The sequence below is a fragment of the Zalophus californianus genome, chromosome 11, assembly GCF_009762305.2.
Source record: "Zalophus californianus isolate mZalCal1 chromosome 11, mZalCal1.pri.v2, whole genome shotgun sequence".
NCBI classification, from domain to species: Eukaryota; Metazoa; Chordata; class Mammalia; order Carnivora; family Otariidae; genus Zalophus; species Zalophus californianus.
This window is the reverse complement of record NC_045605.1, coordinates 5,922,102-5,946,930: the sequence shown is the minus strand read 5'-3', so window position 1 is coordinate 5,946,930 and position 24,829 is coordinate 5,922,102. Positions and strand designations below refer to the sequence as shown.

The following is a 24,829-nucleotide window of genomic DNA, read 5'->3' as shown; positions in this document are numbered from 1 at the left end:
ATTTATATGCTTTTTATTTCTTGTCTGATTGCTGTGGCTAGGACTTCCAGTACTATGTTGAATAAAAGTGGTAAGAATAGACATTCTTATCTTGTTCCTGATTTTATAAGAAAAGCAAGCTCTCAGTTTTTCACCATTGTTAGCTATGTGTTTTTCATATATAGCCTTTATTATATTGAGATATGTTCCCTCTAAACCTACTTGGTTTAGAGTTTTATCATGAACAATATTGTATTTTGTCAAATGCATTTTTACCATCTATTGAGAGGATCATATGGTTTTTCTCCTTCTTATTGTTAACATGATGTATCACGCTGATTGATTTGCAAATATTGAGCCACCCTTGCATCCCTGGACTAAATCACACTTGATTGTGGTGGACCATTCTTTTAATGTATTATCGACTTCAGTTTGTTAATATTTTGTTGATGATTTTTGCATCTTTGTCATCAGGTAAATTGGCCCATAGTTTGTTTTGTTTATTCTGTGGTGTCTGACTGGTTTTGGCAGCAGGCTACCAGTGTACTCATGGAATGAATTTGGAAGATTTCCTTTCTCTTCTGTTTTTTGGAACAGTTTGAAAAGAATCAGTATTAAGTCTTCTTTATTTTTTTAATGTTTTAATTTAAATTTAATTTAATTGACATATACTGTATTATTAGCCTTAGCGGTACAATTTAGTGATTTGTCAGTTGCATATAACACCCAGTGCTCATTACTTCAAGTGCCCTCCTTAATGCCTATCATCCAACTACCCCATCCCCCGGCCCACCTCCCCTCCAACAACCTTCAGTTTGTTTCCTATGGTTAAGAGTCTCTTATGGTTTGTCTCCTTCTCTGTGTTCATCTTATTTTATTTTTCTTTCCCTTACCCTATGTTCATCTATTTTCTTAAATTCCACATATGAGTGAAATCATATGGTATTTGTCTTTCTCTAACTGACTGACTTTGCTTAGCATAATACCCTCTAGTTCCACCCACGTCATTGCAAATGGCAAGATTTCATTTTTTTTTTTTGATGGCTGAGTAATAATCCTGTGTGTGTGTGTTTATACACACCATGTCATCTTTATCCATTCATCTGTCGGTGGACATCTGGGCTCTTTCCGTATTTTGGCTACTGTGGATCTTGCTGCTATAAATATTGGGGTTCATATGCCCCTTCAAATCACTATATTTGTGTCCTTTAGATAAATACCAAGTAGTGCAATTGCTGGGTGGTAGGGTAGCTCTATTTGTAGCTTTTTGAGGAACTGCCATACAGAGTGGCTGTACCAGTTTGCTTTCCCACCAACAGTGTAAGAGGGTTCCTTCCCCTTTCTGCGCATCCTTGCCAACATCTTTCGTTTCCTGAGTTGTTAACTTTAGCCATTCTGACTGGTGTGAGATGGTATCTCATTGTGATTTTAATTTGTATTTCCCTGATGCTGAGTGATGTGGACCATTTCTTCATGTGTCTGTTGGTCATTTGGATGTCTTCTTTGGAGAAATGTCTGTTCATGTCTTCTGCCCATTTCTTGACTGGATTTTTTTGTTTTTTGGGTGTGGAGTTTGATAACTTCTTTATAGATCTTGGATACTAGCCCTTTACCTGTTATGTCATTTGCAAATATCTTCTTCCATTCCATAGGTTACCTTTTAGTTTTGTTGACTGTTACCTTTGCTGGGCAAAGCTTTTTATCTTGGCGAAGTCTGAATAGTTCATTTTTGCTTTTGTTTCTCTTATCTTTAGAGACATGTCTAGCAAGAAGTTGCCATGGCCGAGGTCAAAGAGGTTGCTGCCTGTGTTCTCTACAGTTTTGATGGATTCCTGTCTCATATTTAGGTCTTTCATCCATTTTGAGTCTATTTTTGTGTATGGTGTAAGAAAGTGGTCCAGTCTCACTCTTCTGCATGTGGCTGTCTAATTTTTCCAACACCATTTGTTGAAGAGAATGTCTTTTTTTCCATTGGATATTCTTTCCTGCTTTGTTGAAGATTAATTGACCATAGAGTTGAGGGTCCATTTCTGGGTTCTCTGTTCTGTTTCATTGATCTGTGTGTCTGTTTTTGGTCCCTCACTATATTATCTTGATGATGACAGCTTTGTAATACAACTTGAAGTCCGGAATTGTGATCCCACCAGTTTTGGTTTTCTTTTTCAACATTCCTTTGGCTATTCAGGGTCTTTTCTATTTCCATACAAATTTTAGGATTGTTTGTTCCAGCTCTATGAAAAATGTTGGTGGTATTTTGACAGGAATTGCTTTGAATATGTAGATTGCTTTGCATAGCATAGACATTTTAACGATGTTTGTTCTTCCAATCCATGAGCATGGAATGTTTTTCCATTTCTTTGTGTCTTCCTCAATTTCTTTCACAAGTGCTCTATAGTTTTCAGAGTACAGATCCTTTACTTCTTTGGTTAGGTTTATTCCTAGATATCTTATGGTTTAAATGTTTGGTAGAATTCACATGTGAAGCCATATGATCCTGGACTTTTGTTGGGGGTTTTTTGATTACTGATTCAATTTCTTTAAGAGTGATTGACCTATTCAGTGTTTTCTATTTCTTTGTCATTCAGTTCTAGAAGATCATATGTTTCTAGGACTTTATTCATTTCTTCTCAGTTGTTCCAGTTTGTTAGCATATAATTTTATATAATATTCTCTCATAATCTTTTGTATTTCTGTGGTGTCAGTTGTAATTTCTCCAGCTTCATTTCTGCTTTTATTCTCTGGCTAAAGGTTTTATCAATTTTGTTGATCTTTTCAAAGATCCACCTCTTGGTTTCATGGATACTTTCTATTGTTCTTTTAGTCTTTATGCAATTTATTTCCTCTCTATTCCTTTTTTTTTTTTCCCTTCTACTAGCTTTGGGCTTTGTTTTTTCTTTTTTTTAGTTCCTTGGGTGTAAGTTTAGGTTGGTTGGTTGAGATTTTTCTTGTTTCTTGAGTTAGGTGTGTATAATTACAAACTTTCCTTTTTAGAACTGCTTTTGCTGTATCCCATTGATTTTGGACTGTTGCGCTTTCATTTTAATTTATCTCCATGTATTTTTTATTTCTTCTGTGATTTCTTTGTTGACCCATTGGTTGTTTAGTTTAGCTTTAATGTGTTTGTGATTTTTTCCAGTTTTGGTGGGGTTTTCTGTAATTGATATCTAGTTTCATACTGATATGGTCAGAAAAGATGCTTGATATGATTTCAGTCTTCTTAAATTTATTGAGATTTATTTTCTGGCCTGGTTTTTTGGCCTAACATGTGATCTGTCTTAGAGAATATTCCATGTGTACTCAAATAGGTATTCTGCTGTGTTTGGATAGAATTTTCTGTATACATCTGTTAGGTTCATCTGGTCTAATATGTTGTTTAAAGCCACTGTTTTCTTATTGATTTTCTGTTTGGGTAATCTATCCATTGACATAGATGCAGTGTTAAAATCCCCTAGTATTATTGTATAACTGTCTATTTCTCCCTTAATATCTGTTAACATTTGCTAGATGCTTCTGTTTTGGGTGCAGAGATACCTACAATTGTTATATTCTCTTGTTGGATTGATCCCTTCATCATTATGTAATGCCATTCTTTGTCTCTGGCTACTGTCTTTGTTTTAAAGTCTGTTTTGTCTGATATAAATATTGCTACTTCGGCTTTTTCTCCACTTCCATTTGCATTGCTCCACGCCTTCACCAGCAGTCTGTGTGTGTCTTTATTTTGAAGTGATCTCTTAGAGGTAGCATATAGATGGGTCTTGTTTTTTAATCCATCCTGTCACCCTTTATCTTTTGGTTGGAGTATTTAGTCGATTTACATTTAAAGTAATTATTGATAGGTATGCACTTATTGCCATTTTGTTAATTTCTTTTTCTGGTTGTTTTTGTAATTCTTTTCTGTTCTTGTTCTCTTGCTTTCTTCCCTTGTGGCTTGATTGTTTTTCTTTAGTGGTATTCTTATATTCTAACTTTTTCTATTGAGCCCTAAACAACAAATTTTCAAAGGAATCCAGCATGATTATTGGGAATATTTCAGTAACATTACTGAACTCAAGCTACTGATTATCTCATCTCATACCAAATTTGCAAACATCTTCCCCTACTAATGGCAGGTGTTGGGTATAAGCACTATTTTCACATTGTATTTATGGACTCCACAGTCTACTCTCTGTTAGATCTTCGTAGTCATCTAGATATTTGCAGCTGTCTTGATGACACCTTGTTTGTTAAGAATTTCAGCGTCTGACATTTTTCCCTTCAGGAAAATTGGTAGTGGAAATCTGTGGACACTTTTCAGTAGTCAGACCATTAGAATGACATAAATGTGTTGAACATTGATGTTCAGTGATACAAACCAGTTTCTTCCCAAAAAGCTTGTGTGCTAGCCCCTTGTGTGACAGATGGACGCTCCACTGGAAACAATAATGGGCATCTTCTGATTGCAACAGTATCAGCTGAGAACGATATTGTTATTACTTTGAAGAATAGATAGAGCCAACTTAACTCTAGGACTCAGGGATACTGATGAGGACTGTTGCCCTTCTGCGGTATCCAGGGATATGCTGCTACAGGCACTTAGAATGTAAAACAGTGCTTGCATTGCCATGACTGAGTCACCCACATGATGGTACTGTGACTGCTGCTGGCATTTATCCTGCTGGGTTTCAGGGTCATATTCTCTATCAAGGTGGATGTTCCTCTTCCAGAGTCTTCATATTTTTCAAACTGCAAGTGAATTTTGACATAACCTGTTGAGTGGTCAGCTGCTGGATTATTTTAGTCTTCTGATATTCTATGAATCCTGTTGGTGATAGCTCTTTGCCTATGTGTGTTACGGGTAGTTTCTATGTCTGAAGCTGCTCCTTTGATATCTAAGACATGTAGTTATATAGCTTCTCTGGCCAGGGACTTTTCCTGGGCCGTTAAGATGTTAAATTTATACTTTTGAGGGATTCACTATAGATTCCACATACACTTTATTCTGTAAAAAATTCTAAAAATATCTTAGAAAGAGATCAGCATGGCAATACTCTCATTAGATTGTTGCTTCTATTTGTAAAACTTAGATTTCTTATTGCTCACAGCTCGTATGTACATTATGAGAAAAAATTTATGCAACTAAATAAATTCATGTCCTAATCTCAGGTAGAGCAGGGTTAGTGATCAGCCTTAAATATGGTATATATTTATGCCCCAAGCTGTCAGGTCGTAGCATACAATTGATTGGAGGTCCTTTATCTTGGTTTCTTGAAAATGGAATGAAAACCTTTCAGTATATAAATCCAAGGAAGCAGAATAATTGACATCCAACACTTCATAATGTTCCTCCGAGGACAGTGACCACTGAAGGCAGAATTTGCCTAAATTTAAGGTGAAGCCAGACTGAATTGTCTACTAAGAGATCCTGGAGGGGGTTTACGCTGCCTGCTGTTTTTCTGCATCTTTTTCATGTGGCCGTGACCCCCAGCATCCTATTTAAGGCTGTAGAATAAAGTTCTTGGAGCAACAATAGGTGGTAGTAACAGGAAGGAGCCAACTTAACCACAATACTTTGTTATAATTAAATACTGTTGGATCATATATACCTTCCTATAACAACAATAACAAAAAACCCAAACAAACCAGAAACACACAGTCAACAAAGGTAAAAACAATTCAAAAGGAATAAATACTTGAAAAATCATAGCATTTTTCTGAATTACATGATTCAGAATTCTCATTTTTTTCTCTGCCAGGTCCCTTGTCAGCACCTTTTGGGACCACCTCCTTACTTGATTTTTTTTGGGTGCAACCAACTCCTTACCTGATTTCAAGGAGGCTTGGGAAAAGGGATGAAATAGGATAAGTCACAGGAAACCTGCCTCCTTAAAGCTCTAATCATCTTTGTAGCTTATCATGCCTTCCCCTTCCCTATTCTACCTCTTCTTGGGCTGCCTTTGTCTCCCTAACTCAGTCTCTGTTTAGGGAATAGAGGTGGCAGCCCAAAAATTGTGCTTGACTTTAATGTAATTTCTTATATTTACCGGACATGGCAAAGATAGCACCGTTACTCTAATAAGATCATAAAGCACACACTTTAAATTTCCATTGACATGACAGAGACCCTAAGTCTGACAACCCAGAACCAAGGAGAAAGTTTTTTGTTGTTGTTTTCGGAGAAAGTTTTTTGTTGTTGTTTTCCCCTGACTTTTTCCCTTCCAGAGAATTTTCTGTTGGTACTTTTAATTTAGAAGTTAACTGAGATCTTAGTATGCACTCAACTGAGGACATGAAGTTGCAGGAGTGGAAGAGCATAGAATGAGAAGAGGTGTGCTGGAGGGAAATCAGAGGGCACGATTATGGTAGATGGTAGATGTACCGTTTTTATTTCTCCTTCAACTCCTTGTTCTAGGGCTTGCCTTAAGTACATGGGAGCTAGCTGGAGATGGACAAGTCATGAGGATTAAACATTTGGACCTGTGCATTTGGCACCATCAGTCCAAGATTTCATAGGGAAAGTGGAATTTTAGAAGTAGTCTAACATGTACTAATGGATCAATTCATTACTAATATATTGATTTAATGAATGCCCATATAATGTGCTTAGGTATATTGCCAACTGGAAGGAAATTGCTACAAGCAACTCTTCAGATAACTTCAAAAGTAGGTGATTTTTAGCAATACTTTTATGGGGAATTCTTGTGAACAGAATGACACATTGCATACACGTACACATTTCTAAGCACCTAACATTTCAGCACCCTGCACAGTATATAGACATAGACGAATTTGCTAAGTCATTTTTACCTTTACATGTAAGCTTGTTATTTGGGAATAGAAGAAAATTTTCTGTTTTATTTAGGTTGGATAAAATGGTTTAAAAAATGAATCCTCCTTTTGGAAAGTTGCTTCTCTCATGGTTTTGGTAATTTTTTTTTTTTAAGATTTTATTTTATTTGACAGAGAGATAGAGAGCACAAGTAAGCAGAGAGGCAGGCAGAGAGGGAGAAGCAGGCTCTCTGCTGAGCAGGGAGCCTGACGCGGGGCTTGATCCCAGGACCCCAGGATCATGACCTGAGCCGAAGGCAGCCGCTTAACCGACTGAGCCACCCAGGCGCCCCGGTAATTATTTTTAATGAGCAGACTTCACATGGCAAAATAAATGCCTCAAAATGTTAGAAATAGGGGCACCTGTCTGGCTCAGTTGTTAGAGCGTGCGACTCTTGATCTCGGGGTCTTGAGTTCAAGCCCCACACTGGGCATGGAGCCTACTTAAAAAAAAAAATTTTTTTTTTTAACGTTAGAAATATTTTTTAGGTTGTCTGCCACTTGTCCTGCCAGTGGTCCACAGTACTGAGAAGCTGAAAGTGATAGCCTATTGAGGAAGCATATTCTCATGTCCTAGAAATATCAGTAATTCTAACATAGCTCAAGCCTAATTATGGGTATTGTATAATCTGAGTGTATGGGTTCTGTCCTGTGATCATCAGTGAGAGGCAGTAGGTTACAATTGTGGAATGTCGATTCAGACTGCCTCATTCTGATTTTTGGTTCTGCCGCTTACTGGCTGTGTGATACTGGGGAAATTACTGGCTCAGTTTCCTCGTCTGTAAAATGAGAATAACAGTAGTACCTAGCTCATCAGTTGTTGTGAGGTTATAAGAGATAATACACGTGAAGAGCTTAGAATAGTGCCTAGCACATAATATGTGCCCTGTAAATGTTAACTGTCATTCGTCTTAACCTGTCTACTTCTTCCCAGTTCACGGCCATCCCCACAGTCCACGTGTCCATCATCCCGCTGCAGGCTTCTCCTGCAGCCTGCAAACTGACAGTCATCCAGGGCACTGCCACACAATAGATAGTGGTCTTTTACAGATTTAAATCAGTACATTTAAAACATTTATTTAACAAACTCTTCTTTAGCAATTACTATGTGGAAGTGCTGTCCTAAAGTGCTTTATAAAATTAACTCATTTAATTTGCAGAACAGCTCAATGAGACAAGGTTCATTTTACAGATAAGCAAACAGATACCAAGTCACTTGCTCCAGGTCACAGAGTCGGTTCCTGTGATGGCTAGGATTTGAAGAGAGGCTGGCTGGCCTTAGAAACCACACTCCCAACGATGAGTGCCTCTGCGGTTTCCTCATAGTTTCGCACTGCGCTTAGAGTAGTCGTAACTCTGCCACGGCCTTCTGGTTCTGGCTCCCCTTCCACCCTTACCGTGTCCCACTCGGTGCATATAAAGTGGAGCAACAATAGGTGGTAGTAACAGGAAGGAGCCAACTTAACCACAATACTTTGTTATAATTAAATAACCTCCCCCTCCCCCACACCCTGCATCACCAGCCTCCGGCCTGTTCCTCAGAAATGCTCTGTGGTCTCCACTTGAGGGGTTTAATGGAGCTGATGGCCTTCTAGAGAACAGTTTTAGGTAACTGCCTTCACTGGACAGCAGGGATTTGTCTGTTTGACAGGAATCCCCAACTTGTAGCACGTAGTAGGTTCTCAGTGGCAGATAAAAGAATATAAAGGAATGACAAGTACAAAAATTGAAGCAGGGAATATAAATACTGAGTTAAAAGAGATTACTGTGAAAAGAAGGAAAGTTATAGCATGGCAATTGGAAGGCACATAAGATCAAGTGAAAATTATTTGAAGTCGGGATGATTTGCCCTGTCAGTGCAGTCAGTGGAAGGTGACCACCCCGAGGCTGTTGGCCTGGGAGAAGAGAGAGACTGTGTGCCCTTTCTCCAAGAAGCACGAGGAAATCAAATCCAGAGAAGATACGGAACTTTTAGCTCTAGGGAAAGAAAGGCTTCTCTTCATTTATGCATAAAGAACTATTGGCTAATACTTCATTATGGAGCACCAGCTAAATGCCAAACTGACTAAATGTTAGGTTCTTTATATGCACCCTCAGAATTAATTCTCATAGAAATTTGGAGCTAAGTATGTGCCATTATTATCCCCATTTTACAGATGAGGACATTGAGAGGTTACGTAACCTGCCCCAAATTACACAGCTACTTAGTAGTAGATCAAACCTCAGACCCAGGCTCTGCAGAGACTGTTGTAGAGATAGACAACGATGGTGTGAAAAATAGATGAGCTGGGAAATTTGAGATATTTATCGCTAAGTAGGATATAAAGGTATCTGCTCTAAGAGTGGTAACAAGGAATGTGGAAGAGACCTCGCCTGGTAGGTAGAGGCATATTGAATGAGCCTACACCTCATCATATCTGACATCCTTCTAAACATTTGTCATTTCTCTCTAGGTTACACACTTGAGCAACCATGGACAAACAGATATGACTATGCAGATATATCAGAGGAGAAAATGGGAACACCAGAAGATAATTTAGATGGAAATATTTATAAAAAAACAAATTCTACTAGACTAACACCCGATTCCACTTATGGAATATAAAAATGAAGTACTCTGCTTTTCTGAGCTATAGCTCTTCAAGCCCTGATTCTATTGGTTATAGTCAGGAGATAGTTTATTCTGACCGGAACGACTTGCATATTGTTGGCACAGAATCTATGTAGCTCAATTAAGTAAGGAAGCCTAAAGAGAAATAGGACATCAGACTGAATCCAATGGTCATGAAAAATGTAGAAATTACTCCTTGTATTCTAATAATCCCACTTAAATAAATACATTTAGGTGCAAAAAAATCTTCAGATTAATTCTCTTCTTTACTTGAAGCATACTTTATTTGTGCATTCATGTCAGGCAGATCTCTTTTTCCATTTAAAAAAGGGGAAAGGGCAATGTGACAAGTTCTCCTTTTATCAGGAAAGCCAAAGCTCTACCAGAAGCCCCAGCCCTTGTCACCTTAGGCATCCTTGAAATGAAACTGGGTCACAGGGGCACTCTTAGCTAAAGAAGCTGGAAAAGCAAAAATCCGTCTTTCAGCTTCCACAGGGGAGGAGTAGAGGAGTGGAGGTACCTGCCAGGTCTCTGATTTCTGAATTACTCTGTATGTTCCCAGAAGCACCCTTTGCTACTACTCATCATCCCACTTACCACACTGTATCTTTAGACATCGGGCTATAATCCCAATTGACTAGAGGCTGTACCCTCAAGTATTTTAAAAAAAACAACAACAAAAAACAGCGTTCAGAGGATCTACTGTATATTTAAGAAAAAAATCAGATTTACTGAGATATAATTTCCCATTTTGAGTGTTCAGTTTGAGTTTAGACAATGTGTACATTCATGTAAATATAACATTCAAGACAAAGTATTTCCACCACCCCCAAATTGTGCATCTTTGCAGTCAATCCAGTCACCTCCCCCTAAGCCCTTGGAAACCACTGATCTCCTTTCAATCACTACAGTTCTGCCTTTGCTAAAATGTCATATAAATGGAATGATTCTATTATTTCTCCAGAAAGGGTTTCTCCAATATCTTCCATGCTTTTTTCAAGCCCAGCTAGTATCTTTAAAATCATCAATCTGAACTCTAGTTCCAACATCGTACTAATGTCCGTATTGATTAGGTCCCTGGCGGTCGGTACTGCCTCTTGTTCTTTTTTTTTGAGGTGATTTTTTTCTGTCTTGTCATTTTATCCAGAGGGGAATAGATGAATGAGAGAACAAAATGTTAATGGGGTAACAACGACCCCAGGAAAATATACACTAAACCAATCAGAAGAGACCTGAAACCAGGGGAAAAGAAAGGGAAAGAAAGAAAAAAGAAAAAGATTAAAAAAAAGAAAAAGAAAAAAACAATATGATCAAATATGATAAGGCTGGTGCATAGATCAGTGCCACACTCTAGATTTTGGGCATATTTTGGTCTGTTAGAAGAGAGTGCCTCCCAAAATTTTAAAGAAAGAAAAACTTATATATGTACAAAAATAAGGGTAAATATGATGAAGGGATGGAATATGACTGTAAAGATGAAAATTATATAAGATTTTATAAAAGGAATTGATAATATAAGAAGTTGGTTGAAAAAAGAAAGAAGAGGATTTAAAAAAAAAAAAAAGGAGAGAATGTGCTCAGGCAGGAGACTAGAACAAAGCCATACACTAGAGATTTAGGGTATATTTTGGTCTGTTAGAAGAAACTGTATCCCAAAATTTTAAAGAGAGAACAACTTATATATATATATATATATATACCAAAAATAAGGTTAACTACTATGAAGGGATAGAATATGACTCTAAAACTGAAAACTTAAAAAGATTTTTTTTAAAAAAGGATATGTAGTCTTTTTTGGTTTAGCTTCTTTAATTTAGCATAATGCTTTTGAGATTCATCCTTCTTGTCACTTATATCAGTAGTTCATTCCTTTTTTAATGATTAATATTCCATTGTATGGCTATCCCACACTTTATCCATTCACCAGTTGATGGACATTTGGTTGTTTCCAGTTTGGGATCGTTATGAATGAAGCTGCTATGTACATTCATGTATGAGTCTTTGTGGGTACATATGTTTTCATTTCTCTTGGGAAATACCTGAGAGGGGAATAGCAAAGGCAAACTATATTTTATAAGAACCTGTTTTTTTCTTTTTTTATATTTATATAAAATAAAATATAAAATATAAATATATTTTAAAATTATAAATATATTATTGAAGTATAATTGACATACAATGTTATATTGGTTTCAGGAACACAAGATACTGATTTGACAATTCTATGCCCATTGCTCACCATGATAACTACAGTCACCATACAACATTATTTTATGATATTATTAACTATATTTCCTATGCTGTAGTTTTCATATCCTTGACTTATTTATTTTATAACTGGAAGTTTGTGCCCCTAAATCCCCTTCATCTATTTTGACCAACCCCCCATTCACCTCTCCTCTGGCAACCACCACTTTGTTCTCTGTATTTAAACTGTTTTATTTTTTTGTTTGTTTTATGGTTTTGAGATTCCACATACAAGTGAAATTATATAGTGTTTGTCTTTGATTTATTTCACTTAGCATAATACTCTCAACGTCCATCCATGTTGGGACAGAAGGCAAGATTTCATTCTTTTTTATGTCCAGGTAATATTAGTGTATGTGTTTTGGTGTGTGTGTGTTTATCACATTTTGTTATTATAAATAATGCTGCAATAAACATAGGGGTGTAGGCACCTGGGTGGCTCAATCGGTTAAGTGGCTGCCTTCAGCTCAGGTCATTATCTCAGGGTCCTGAGATCGAGCCCCACATTGAGTCTGCTTCTCCCTCTGCCTCTGCTGCTCCCCCTGCTTATGCTCTCTCGTTTGCATGCACTCTCCCTCAAATAAATAAATAAAATCTTTAAAAAAATAGAGGTGCATATATCTTTTCAAATTAATGTTTTTGTTTTGAGTAAATAGTAGTGGAATTACTGGATCATATGATAATTCTATTTTTAATTTTTTGAGGAACCTCCATATTGTTTTCCACAGTGTCTGTACCAGTTGAAACTCCCACTAAGAACACATGAGGATTCCCTTTTCTCCACATCCTTGTCAACACATTATTTCTTACCTTTTTGATCCTAGCCATTCTGATGGGTATAAGGTGGTATCTCACTGTGGTTTTGATTTACATTTCCCTGATGATTAGTGATGTTGAACATCTTTTTACATGTTTGTTAGCCATCTGTATGTCTGCTTTGGAAATATATCTTTCAGCTCTTGTGTCCATTTTAAAATCAGATTATTTGGGTTTTTTTGGTGTTGAGTTGTATAAGTTCTTCATATATGTTGGATATTAATCCTTTATCAAATCATTTGCTATATTCTTCCATTCAGTAGATTTGCCTTTTTGTTTTGTTGATAGTTTCCTTTGGTGTGCTTTTTATTTTGCTGTAGTGCCAGTAGTTTATTCTTGCTTTTGTTTCCTTTGCCTGAGAAAACATATCCATAAATACATTGCTAATGCTGATGTCTAAGAGATTACTACCTGTGTTTTCTTCTAGGAATATTAGTTTCAGGTCTCACATAAAGGTCTATAATCCATTTTGAGTTTATTTTTTGTATGGTGTAGAAACACAGTCATTTAATTCTTTTGCATGTAGATGTCCAGTTTCTCTGACACCATTTATTGAAGAGACTGTCTTTTCCCTGTTGTTTATTCTTAGTTCTTTTGTCATAAATTAATTGACCATATAACCATGGGTTTATTTCTGGGCTGTCTATCTATGTGTTTATTTTTGCGCTATTACCATACTGTTCTGGTTACTACAGCTTTGTAGTATATTTTGGAGTCTGGGATTGTAATACATCCAGCTTAGTTCTTTCTCAGGATTACTTTGGTTATTCAGGGTCTTTTGTGGTTCCGTACAAATTTTGATTATATATCCTAGTTTTGTGGAAAATGCTATTGGTATTTTGATAGGGATTGCGTTAAATCTGTAGATTGCTCTGAGTAGTATGGACATTTTAACAATATTAATTCTTACAGTCTGTGAGCATGACATATCTTTCTATTTGTTTGTGGTGTTCTTAGTTTCTTTCCTCAGTGCCTTAAAGTTTTCAGTTTTCACCTCCTTGGTTAAGTTTATTCCTAGGTATTTTGGGGTGCCTGGGTGGCTCAGTTGTTAAGCATCTGCCTTCCGCTCAGGTCATGATCGAGCCCCGCATTGGGCTCCCTGCTCTGCAGGAAGCCTGCTTCTCCCTCTCCCACTCCCCCTTCTTGTGTTCCCTCTCTCGCTGTGTCTCTCTCTGTCAAATAAATAAATAAAATCTTAAAAAAAAAAGTTTATTCCTAGGTATTTTATTATATTCAGTGTAATTGTGAATGAGATTTACTTCTTAATTTCTCTTTCTGGTTCTTCGTTAGTAGCACATAGAAACACAACAAATTTATGTATGTTAATTTTGTATCCTGTAACTTTACTGAATTCATTTATGAGTTCTTATAGTTTTTTGGTGGAGTCTTTCAGGTTCTCTATATGTAGTATCATGTCATCTGCAAATAGTGACAGTTTTACTTCTTCCTTACAGTTTTGATGGCTTTTTTTTTTTTTAAGATTTTATTTATTTTGACAGAGAGAGAGCACAAGCAGGGGGAGAGGCAGAGGGAGAGGGAGAAGGAGACTCCCCGCTGAGAAGGAAGCCCGATGCAGGGATCGATCCCAGGACCCTGGGTTCATGATCTGAGCCAAAGGCAGACGCTTTTAACCGTCTGAGCCACCCAGGCGCCCCTTGATGCCTTTTATTTCTTTTTCTTGTTACTGCAGTGAGGACTTGCGGGTACCATGTTGAATGCAAGTGGTGAGAGTGGACATTCTTGTCTTATTCCTGATCCAAGAAGAAAAGCTCTCAGTTTTTCACCATCAAGTATGACGTTAGCTGTGGGGTTTTCATATATGAACTTTATATGTTCCCACTATACCTACATCATTGAGAGTTTTTATCATGAAAGAGGTTGTATTTTGCCAAATGCTTTACCTGCATCTTTTGAGAGGATAATGTGGTGTCTGTCCTTCCTTTTCTTATTGAAGTTATGTATCACACTGATTGATTGGTGAATGTTGAGCTACTCTTGTATCCCTATAATAATGTGGTGAATGAATCTTTTAACGTATTGTTGGATTCAGTTTGCTAATATTCTGTTGAGGATTTTTGCATCCATGTTCATCAGAGATACTGGCCTATAGTTCTCTTTTTTGTAGTGTCTTTGTCTGGTTTTGGTATCAGGATAATGCTGGCCTCCTAGAATGAATTTGGAAGTTTTCCTCTTTCTTCCTTTTTTTGGAGTAGTTTGAGAAGAATAGGTACTAACTCTCCTTTAAATATTTGGTAGAATTCACCTATGAAGTCATCTTGATCTGGGACTCTTGTTGGTTGGGAGTTTGTTGATTACTGATTCAGTTTCATTACTGGTAATTGATTTGTTCAGACTTTCTATTTCTTCCTGATTTGAATAAAAGGTTGTGGGTTTCTAAGAATTTAATCATTTCTTCTAGGTTGTCCAGTTTGTTGGCATATAATTTTCCATGATATTCTCTTGCTGTGGTGTCAGTTATTATTTCTCCTCCCTTTCTCATTTTATTTGAGTTCTCACTGAGGTTTTTCTTTTAACAGAGCCAGCTCTTAGTTTCATTGATCCTTTCTATTGTTCTTTTATTTATTTTTTAAAGATTTACTTATTATTTTTGTTTTCCTTCTACTAGCTTTGGGCTTAGTTTGTTCTTTTTTCTTTTCTTTCTTTCTTTCTTTTTTTTTTTTAGTTCCTTTAGGTGTAAGGTTAGGTTGTTTAATATTTTTCTTGTTTCTTGAATTATGCTTGTATCATTATAAACTTCCCTCTTAGAACTGTTTTTGCTCTGTCTCAAAGGTTTTGGACCATTGTGTTTTCATTTTAATTTGTGTCCATATATTTTTTTATTTCCTCCTGATTTCTTTGTTAACCCATTGGTTGTTTAATAGCATGTTGTTTAGCCTCCATGTCTTCGTGTTTTTTCCAATTTTTTTCTTGTAATTGATTGCTCGTTTCTATTTTGCTCAGAAAAGATGCTTGATATGATTTCATATTCTTAAATTTATTGAGACTTGTTTTGTGGCCTAACATGTGATCTATCTTAGAGAATGTTCCAAGTGCATTTGAAAAGAATGTGTATCATGCTGTGTTTAGATGGAATGTTCTGTACACATCTGTTAGGTCCATCCATTCTAATGTGTTACTTAAAGCCACTGTTTGTTGATTTTCTGTCTGGATGATCTATTTCTTGATTTAGTGGGGTGTTTAAGTAACCCTAGTATTACTGTCTGTTTCTCTCTTTTTGTCTATTATTATTTGCTTCATCTATTTAGGTGCTTCTATGTTGGGTACGTAGATATTTACAGTTGTTACATAATCGTGTTGGATTGATCCCTTCATCATTATGTAATGCCCTTCTTTGTCTCTTGTTAGAGTCTTTGTTTTAAAATTCATCTTCTCTGGTGTAAAGTATTGCTACCCCAGTTTTTGTTCCACTTCTATTTGCATGGAATATCTTTTTCCATGCCTTTACTTTCAGTCTATATGCGTCTTTAGGTTTGAAGTGATGTCTTATAGGCAGCATATAGATAGGTCTTATTTTGGGGCAGGGGTGGGGGGCACCTTGTTTTTTATCCATTCTGTCACTCTGTGTCTTTTGATTGGAGCATTTAGCCCATTTACATTTAAAGTAATTATTTTTTTCAAGATTTTACTTACTTATTTGAGAGAGAGAGGGAGAGGGAGTGCAAGCAGGGGGAGGGGCAGAGGGAGAAGCAGACTCCCTGCTGACCAGGGAGCCCAACGCAAGGCTTGATCCCAGGACCCTGGGATCATGGCCTGAGCCGAAGGCAGACGCTTAAACAACTGAGCCACCCAGGCACCCCTATATTTAAAGAAATTTTTGATAAATATATACTTAGTGCCATTTTGTTGATTATTTTATGGTTATTTTTATAGTTCTCTGTTTCTTGTTCTTTTGCTCTCTCCCCTTGTGGTTTGATGGTTCTTTGGTGTATGGTTTGATAACTTTATTTTTTGTGTATCTACTATAGTTTTTTGACTTGTGGTTACCATTGGCTTTGTATATAACATCTTATTGCATAGCAGTCTATATTAACTTGATGGTCACTTAAATTCGAACCCACGGTTAAAGCACTAAATTTTTATTCTTTCCTCCATGTTTTATGACTATGATGTCATAGTTCACATGTTTTTATTTTCTGTATCCCTTAACTAATTTTTGTAGACATAAATGATTTTACTATTTTTGTGTTTCAACCTCCCTACTGGCTTTATGAGTGATTAATCTATCATTACTGTATATTTGCTTTTTACCTGGAACATTTTTCCTTTCATAATTTTCTTTGCTTTTCACTTATAGAATTCCCATGAACATTTCTTGTAAGGGTGGTTTAGTGTGATGAACTTAATTTTACTTTTTTTTTTTTTTTTGGAAACTCTTTATCTCTCCTTCAGTTCTGAATGATAACCTTGCTGGATAGGGTATTCCTGGTTGTAGGTTTTTTTCCTTCCAGCACTTCAAATATATCACGTCACTTTCTTCTGGCCTGCATAGTTTCGGCTGAATAGTCAGCAGTAAGCCTTTTTGGGTTTCTCTTGTATAAAACTGTTCTCTTTTTTTCTTGCTGCTTTTAAGATTCTCTCTTTATCATTACTTTTTGCCATGTGTCTTGGTGTGGACCTCCTTGGGTTCATTGTTTCAGGGGCTCTCTGTGCCTCCTGGACCTGGATGTCTATTTCCTTCCCCAGATTAGGAAAGTTTTCAGCTATTATTTCTTCAAGTAACTTTTTGCCGCCTTCTCTCATTTCTCCTTCTGGGGTCCCTATAATGTGAATGTTATGCCTGATGATATCCAGAATTCCCCTAACCTATTCTTGTTTTTTATTATTCTTTCTTCTTTTGCTCTTCAGCTTGGTTTCTTTCCTTTACCTTGTCTTCCAGATTGCTGATCTGTTCTGCTGCATCCTCTAATCTACTATTGATTCCCTCTAGTGTATCTTTCATTTCAGTTAAAGAATTCTTCAGCCCTGACTGGTTCTTTTTTATATTTACTGTCTCTTGGTTGAAGTTCTGAGTTCATTCACTCTTTTCTCAAGTCAGCAAATATCTGTATGACCAGTACTTTGAATTCTTTATCAAGTATATTGCTTATCTCTGTTTCATTTAGCTGCTTTACTGTGACTGTGTCTTGTTTTTTCATTTGGGACATATTCTTCTCTCTCCTCATTTTGTCTGACTCTTTGTTTTTGTTTCTATGTCAGGAAGTCCCCTGGTCTTGGAAGTAGTGGCCTTGTGTAGAAGAGGTCTTGTGGGCCCTATAGTACAATCCCTTATAGTCACCAGAATTAGGTGCTTCAGGGGTGTCCCCTGTGTGGGCTGCATGCACCTTCCCATTATGGCTGAAGCACAATTGCCTCTAGCCCAGCCTGCTGCAATGACCCACTTTGCCTGCTGTGGGTACACTGGGCAACATTTGCTCCCAGTGCTGTTGGGAGGCCCGTCTGTGACCACCACAGGCTCACTGCTGTGTGGAGCCAGCAGTCAGCCCAGATGTCTGCAGTTAGCCTGTCTGCCACAGCTGTAGGTGCACTGGAGGTCAGGGCTTGCTCCCTGAACAGCCAGCTAAGGAGTCTGGCTGCAGTAACTGGGAGCACACTGGTATGTGTGGTTATCTCCTTTACTTTCCAGGGCAGGAGTCACTTTGGAGTGGTGCTGCTCCTGGCCAGGGCTGCCTACAGGGTGTGGTGGAGCCAAAGCTGCTTTGGGTGGACAGGTAGGGTGGGGTGGATTTGTAGGGGGGAGCACAGAAGCAGGGCATACTTTGTAAGCCAGGTAGATAGAGAGTGTTAGCATTGGCTCCTGCTAGCTTCTGGCTGTCTAGGCTGGGGGAGGAGAGAAAAATGACACCCGCAAGCACTTTTGTTCCTGGAGAAATTTACAGAAACTGCCCCTTTGGTACATGTTCTCCTTCATGTATGCCCCAGGCAGTTTTCAAACTGCTGCTTCTGTGCTGTGTCTTGGGCAGTTATTTAGAATGCTGGCTCTTTAAGGGTAAGGACTGTTTCCTATTGCCTTCAGACTGTCCCACAGTGGAGCCTGCTGATATTTAAAGCTTCTGAAGTTAAGATCCACTGATTTTTAAACTTACTAGAGTTAAGCCCCACTAGTTTTCAAGCCTAGGGAGTCACCTTTTTCATTGCAGGTTCCCAATGCCAGGGGTGCCCAGTGTGGGGTCTCATCCTCTCACTTCTCCTTGCTTGTGATGTCCCTCCTGTTTTTGGTTAGTTGCTTGGGGTGGGGGTGTGGAGTTGGAGGGCGGTTCCCAACCTTGTCTCCACCACTCCTCCCTTTTTCGGTGTGGCCTTCTGTCCAGGATTAGCTGTGTAAACCTATTCTGCCAGTCCTCGGGTCATTTTCAGAATTAGTTGCAATACATATAGTTGTTACCTTGGTGTGTCTGTGGGATGAAATGAGTCCAGGTCCTCCTCCTCTGCCACCTTTCCTCCTGTTGAACTCAAGAATCTGTTTTTTAAAGTGGCTGTACCATTTTATACTTCCACCAGCAATGAACAAGTTTGAGTTGTTCCACTTATATTTTGTCACTTGGTGTTGTCAGATGTTTTAATTTAAGTATTCTAATGGATGTGTACTGAATGGCATCTCATTGTGATTTTAGTTTGCATTTCCTAAATGACTTAGGATGTGAGGTTCTTTAATGTGCTTATTTCCCATTTGGATGTCTTTTTTGGTGAGGTCTATTTTAAAATCTTTTGCCAATTTCAAGTTAATTTCCTTATTGTGTTAAAAGGTTTTAAAAAATATGTTCTAAAAACAAATCCTTTATCTGATACTGGTTTGGCAGGTCTGGCTGGTGTTTTCATTTTCTTAATGTCTTTTAAGGAGAAAAAAGTTTTCATTTTAATAAAGTCCAGATTACCTTTTTTTTTTTTTTTTATGGCCAATGCTTTAGTGTCTTCTCTATGAAATCTTTTCTTAAACCAAGGTGACAAAGGAGTTCTTATACAAATTTTATAATTGTACCTCTCACATTCAGATATATCCAGTTCAAGTTAGTTATTGTATATAGTGGGAGAGAAGATTTGAGATTTGTTGGGTGGGGGGGCGAGAGAGGGTTTGCGTATGGATATGCACTTTTTAATTTTTTTCCCAAATACTATTACCTTGTAGCCTTTGCTGAAAATCAGTTAGTCTCATATGAGGGTCTGTTCCTGGATTCCTTATCCTGCTCCATTAATCTGTGTGTCTAATTTTTACAGCATTACCACCTTGTATTTGTTTCTATGGCTTTAAGTTTTTCAACCTTGTTTTATCCTTTTCAAAATTGTTTTGGCTTATTCTAGTTCTTTTGCATTTCTACATAGATTTTAAGTTCCAAAAGGAAAAAAAAAAGCTTGCTTGTATTTGGATTGGATTGCATTGATTCATTGCATGTATCAATTTGGGAAGAATTGCTATCTTATTAACAATATTGAATCTCCCAATCCATGAACATAGTACATCTCTCTGTATATATTTAGGCCTTTGCTTTCTCATTAATGTTTTGTAAATTTCAGCATACAGGCACTTCACATATTTTATTAAAATTATGCCCAGCTATTTCATGTTTTTGATGATATTTTTTAAATTTAAATTTTTGTTTTTTAATTTCAATTTCAAATCATGCATTGCTGGTAATAAAGGAAAATTTTAGATATTTTATTTCCTGATATAATTGGCTTTCAGTTAGTGACTGATGAATTGGGAAGCATCCAGTCTAGAAAATAGAAAAGAGCTTTTTACAAAGGAAGAAGTTTCATAGACCAAGGTGAACAGGAACAAGGAAGTTATATTGGGCATTTAACTGGTTAAAAGAGTATTACTTTTCATATATGGAGAAAAGGGAAGACTGGGAGACTGGATAATTAACTTATGCTGAGTAGGCAAGTGCTAATTGTTTGGTCTGGGCATTCCTTTTCTGGGAGAGCTGAGCATAGAAACTGAGCTGTTTTGGTTTGCTGATGTAGGATGTAGAATAAGTGATTCCATCTTTGGCCTAGTCTGGACACTCTGACACTGGTACACAAAAATATTGTTGATGTTTTGTATATTGACCTTTATCATGTGATCTTGTTAAACTCTCTAGTTCTAGACCTAACATATAGAATCTTGAGAATTTTTGATGTAGATGATCATGTCATCTGCAAATGGAAGATAACTGTACTTCCTATCAAACTGTCTTTCCTTTCTTTCTCTTTGCTCTGTTGCATGGGTACAAACTCCAGTACATTGTTGAACAGAACTGGTAAGAGTGGCATCCTTGCCTTGTTCCTCATCTTAGGGGGAAAACATTTAGTCTTTCACCATTAAGTATGATGTGGGCTGTGAGTTTTTCATAGATGTCCTCCACCAACTTGAGAATGTTCCTCTTATTCCTAGTTTGATAATTTTTATCATAAATGTTGAATTTTGTCATATGCCTTTTCTGCATCTATTGACATGATCATATAGTTTTTCTTTGTTAGTTTATTCACATTGATTTTCACATATTAAACCACCCTGGTATTTCTCAATAATGTCATTTGGTCACAATGTACTTTTTTTTTTTTTTAAGATTTTATTTATTTATTTGAGAGAGAGAGAGAGAATGAGAGATAGAAAGCACTAGAGGGAAGAGGGTCAGAGGGAGAAGCAGACTCCCTGCTGAGCAGGAAGCCCGATGTGGGACTCGATCCTGGGACTCCAGGATCATGACCTGAGCCGAAGGCAGTCGCTTAACCAACTGAGCCACCCAGGCGCCCACAATGTACTTTTTTTTATATTGATGAAATTGATTTACATTGCATCATGGTACTGGTCTTCAGTTTTCTTGTAACTCTTATAATTTTTGATATAAGGGTAATGCTGGCCTCATAAAATGGGCTCTTTACTAAAGTATCAGGAAATATTTGAGTAGCACTGGTGTTCTTCGAGTAGAAGGCATTGATTCAACAGGATTGTTTTCTTTTTTTAAGATTTTATTTATTTGAGAGAGAGAGAGCGTGAGAAAGGGGAGGATCAGAGGGAGAAGCAGTCTCCCTGCAGAGCAGGGAGCCCGATGCGGGACTCGACCCGGGGACTCCAGGATCATGACCCGAGCCGAAGGCAGTCGCTTAACCAACTGAACAACCCAGGCACCCTCAACAGGATTCTTTTCATTGTGTTTAATTCTTCTCATGCCATATGTTTGGGAGGCCTATGAAATCCACTTTCCATGTTGGGTTTACACTACAGTGGCTTTAAACAAATTTGTAACCAGTTGACTGATTACCCATTTTTCTCTTAAAATATTTCCAACTCTCATAATCATGCATACCGGAAAAAAAAAGTTGTTTAGAAAATATTAAGTTAGGGGCGGCTGGTTAAACATCCGACTCTTGATTTCAGCTCAGTTCATGATATCAGGGTTAAGAGATTGAGCCCCACATCAGGCTCCACACTCAGCATGGAGTCTGCTTAAGATTCTCTCTCCTTCTCCATCTGCCCCCCCCCCACCCGCTCATGCTTGCTCACTCTAAAATAAATAAATCTTTTTGCAAATACTAAGTTTAGCAATATTTACAGATTTATAAGTCTACAGTGAATATTCAAACACTATATATACCATTAGGGAACATTTTGGGGTAGTTTTCAAATAAACTAACATTAAAATCTACTAGCAAAGCTAACAACACTACTCAGAATCTGGTTTCAAAATTATCAGTTGGAGGACATATTTTGCTTCTAAAACTTCTTTTCTTTCTCAGCTATATAGTTAGCGTTAGGGCATGTGCCTGGTATTTTGCAGTTTAGAGACCTCTCCTGAGGGTTAGGGTTACGGTCAGTGTTAAGGTTAGGGGTGAGAGATTAGGGTGTGTACCTGATGTCCTGCAGTTCAGAGACCTCTCCAGAGAATAAAACCCCAGACTTGTGCTGGGGTGAGAATAGACATAGCAGCCATCCACTGAGCTAAGGCAAGGAGGGGATTTGAGGATCTAAATACTCTTCAAATACATATTTAATTGGTCCTTCTGTTTTTTTTTTTTTTTTTTTTTTTTTTAAAGATTTTATTTATTTATTCATGAGAGACAGAGGAGGAGAGAGAGAGGGAGAGAGAGAGAGAGAGAGAGAGAAGCAGAGGGAGAAGCAGGCTCCCAAGGAGCAGGGAGCCCGATGCGGGACTCGATCCCAGGACCCTGGGATCATGACCTGAGCCGAAGGCAGACGCTTAACCATCTGAGCCACCCAGGCGCCCTCTGTTTTTAACTCTACTTTCCCAACCATTTTCAGAAATACTACCAATACTTAAAATGTCTGGGGTTTTCTCCAGGATAACTAGGCTGCTTCTCAGCTTTTCTTATTGTGTGTTCAGGAAGCCACTTTCTTCACATCTAAGGTTAGGGTTACAGTGTGTGCCTGGTATTTTGCAGTTGAGACTTCTCCAGAGGGTTAGGGTTAGGGTTAGGGTTAAATTTAGGGATTAGAGTTAGGTGTTAGGGTATGTGCTTGGTAATTTGTAGTTGAGTCCTCTCTAGGTAATAAAAGCCCTGACTTCTGCTGGGGTTCGGGTTAGGGCTAGGGGTCAGGGGTGGGAGTTAGGGTTTGTGCCTGTATTCCTGCATTGAACTTGTTAGTTCTTGCAAGAGCACTCATAGGATTTATATAAAGTATACAGTACTTTTATTACTTTCAAGAATGACTCAGCCATACCCCATTAGGGTGGCTACTATAAAAACAAAACAACCCAGAAAATAACAGGCACTAAGGATGTGGATAATTTGGAATTCCTGTGCACTGATGGTAAGAATATAAAACTCTGTAGCTGCTATGGGAAATAGTATGGTGGTTCCTCAAGAAATAAAAAATATAAATGCCAGACGATCCAGCAGTCTGGTAGTATACTTACATACTTTATATACTTTTGGCATATTAAGAGATGTTTGTACAGCCATATTCATAGCATTATTCATTACAGCCAAAAGGGGGAAGCAACCCAAGTGTCCACTGATGGATAAATGGATGAACAAAATGGTGGTGTATATTCTGACATACATGAATGAACCTTAAGGTCATTATGTTCATGAAATAAGCCAGTCAGAAAAACATAAATATTATATGATTTTACTTATAGGAGGTAGCTAGGGACAGAAAATAGAATGGTGGTTGCCAAGAGCCACCTGGAGGGAAGAATGGGGAGTTGTGGAATGGTTCTACAATTTCAGTTGTGCAGGGTGAAGAGCGCTGGAGACAAGCTGCACGTACACTTAGCACTACTGAACTGTACACTTAAAAAATAGTAAGGATGGTCAAGTTATGTGTATTTTACCACAGTTAAAAAATAGTGACCCACACGTTATTTGTAGACCAGCAGTGAACACACACTTACCACATGGCAAGAGCCAAGTAAAATAATGACCATTTCTCTCCTACATGTTTCTGTCCCAATTTAGAAATACTGACCTTCACCCTCAATACTCTGTGTCAGTGTTTCATACTCTCACCATGCCAGTGACAACAAAAAATGTCTTCAGACATTATGAAATGTCTCCTGTGAGGGTGGGGAGTCAGGAAGCAAAATCACCCCTGGTTGAGCAGCACTGCTTTAGAATCAGAGACTGTGCATAAGTGTACAAAGTACACATTTTTACGTATTGCAGGACATCAAAAACATTATGCGTGCTGTACTTTATGGGCAAGTTAAAGAATTCTTTTAGGGAATACTTTTCAGTTTATAAGTACGTAAGATTTTCACCCTCCTCATTTAGATTCTGAATCTAAATTTTGTAAAGATCTGACTCTGGTATTTATGCAAAATTCATTTTTTCAGAAATGAGAGCCTGAAAATCAGAAGGACTGAATTTATGTATTTAAAAAATGATAAATATTATGGAATGCTAACTTCCCATTTAGGATATCAGGACCTTTGTATTTGTCATATTCCAGGATGTATCTTTTAGACTTTAGAAATGTCAGCTAGATCACTCTCTGGGCCCAAACAAGGACCATTTATTTGCCTTTTTGTGATGGGGTAATTAAGAGAGACAAGCAGACTATTTAGACTGAGATACAGCCCACCAGGCTGGTTCTGAGTAGCAGGCTTCCCAGCAGACACTGGACTGGAAGTGGTGGGTCTGGGTCTGCCCCAGACCACAGGCTCTAAGGGTTGACTGTTCCTGCCTCACTCACCACTGTCTCCCTCGGAACTAGCCTGGGCCGGGCACACAGAACACTCACACATCTGAATAAAATAAATGAAGCTTAGCATATATTTTCTTTTACAATTGTTTATTCAAAAACAGGGAACAGTGTAGTAAAGAAATGCATTCAATGGTACTAAAATAAATCTACAGAAAATATATTTCATTGAAGTGCAAACAAAATACTTGAAATGGCACATATTT

The 24,829-nt window shown here is 37.7% G+C and overlaps 1 protein-coding gene across 4 annotated transcripts in view; it reads left to right on the top strand.

The window, feature by feature from the left end:
* Window positions 1-9,623, top strand: part of C11H11orf65 (chromosome 11 C11orf65 homolog) — a 70,153-nt gene extending 60,530 nt beyond the window's left edge. For all 4 annotated transcript variants that reach the window (XM_027580546.1, XM_027580543.1, XM_027580545.1 and 1 more), the window contains 2 exons: window positions 6,563-6,618; window positions 9,237-9,623. In XM_027580546.1, the coding sequence (XP_027436347.1) occupies window positions 6,563-6,618; window positions 9,237-9,388 (208 nt within the window). In that variant the 3' untranslated portion in view covers window positions 9,389-9,623. The remainder of the gene's footprint in view (window positions 1-6,562; window positions 6,619-9,236) is intronic.
* Window positions 9,624-24,829: the final 15,206 nt, after the last annotated feature.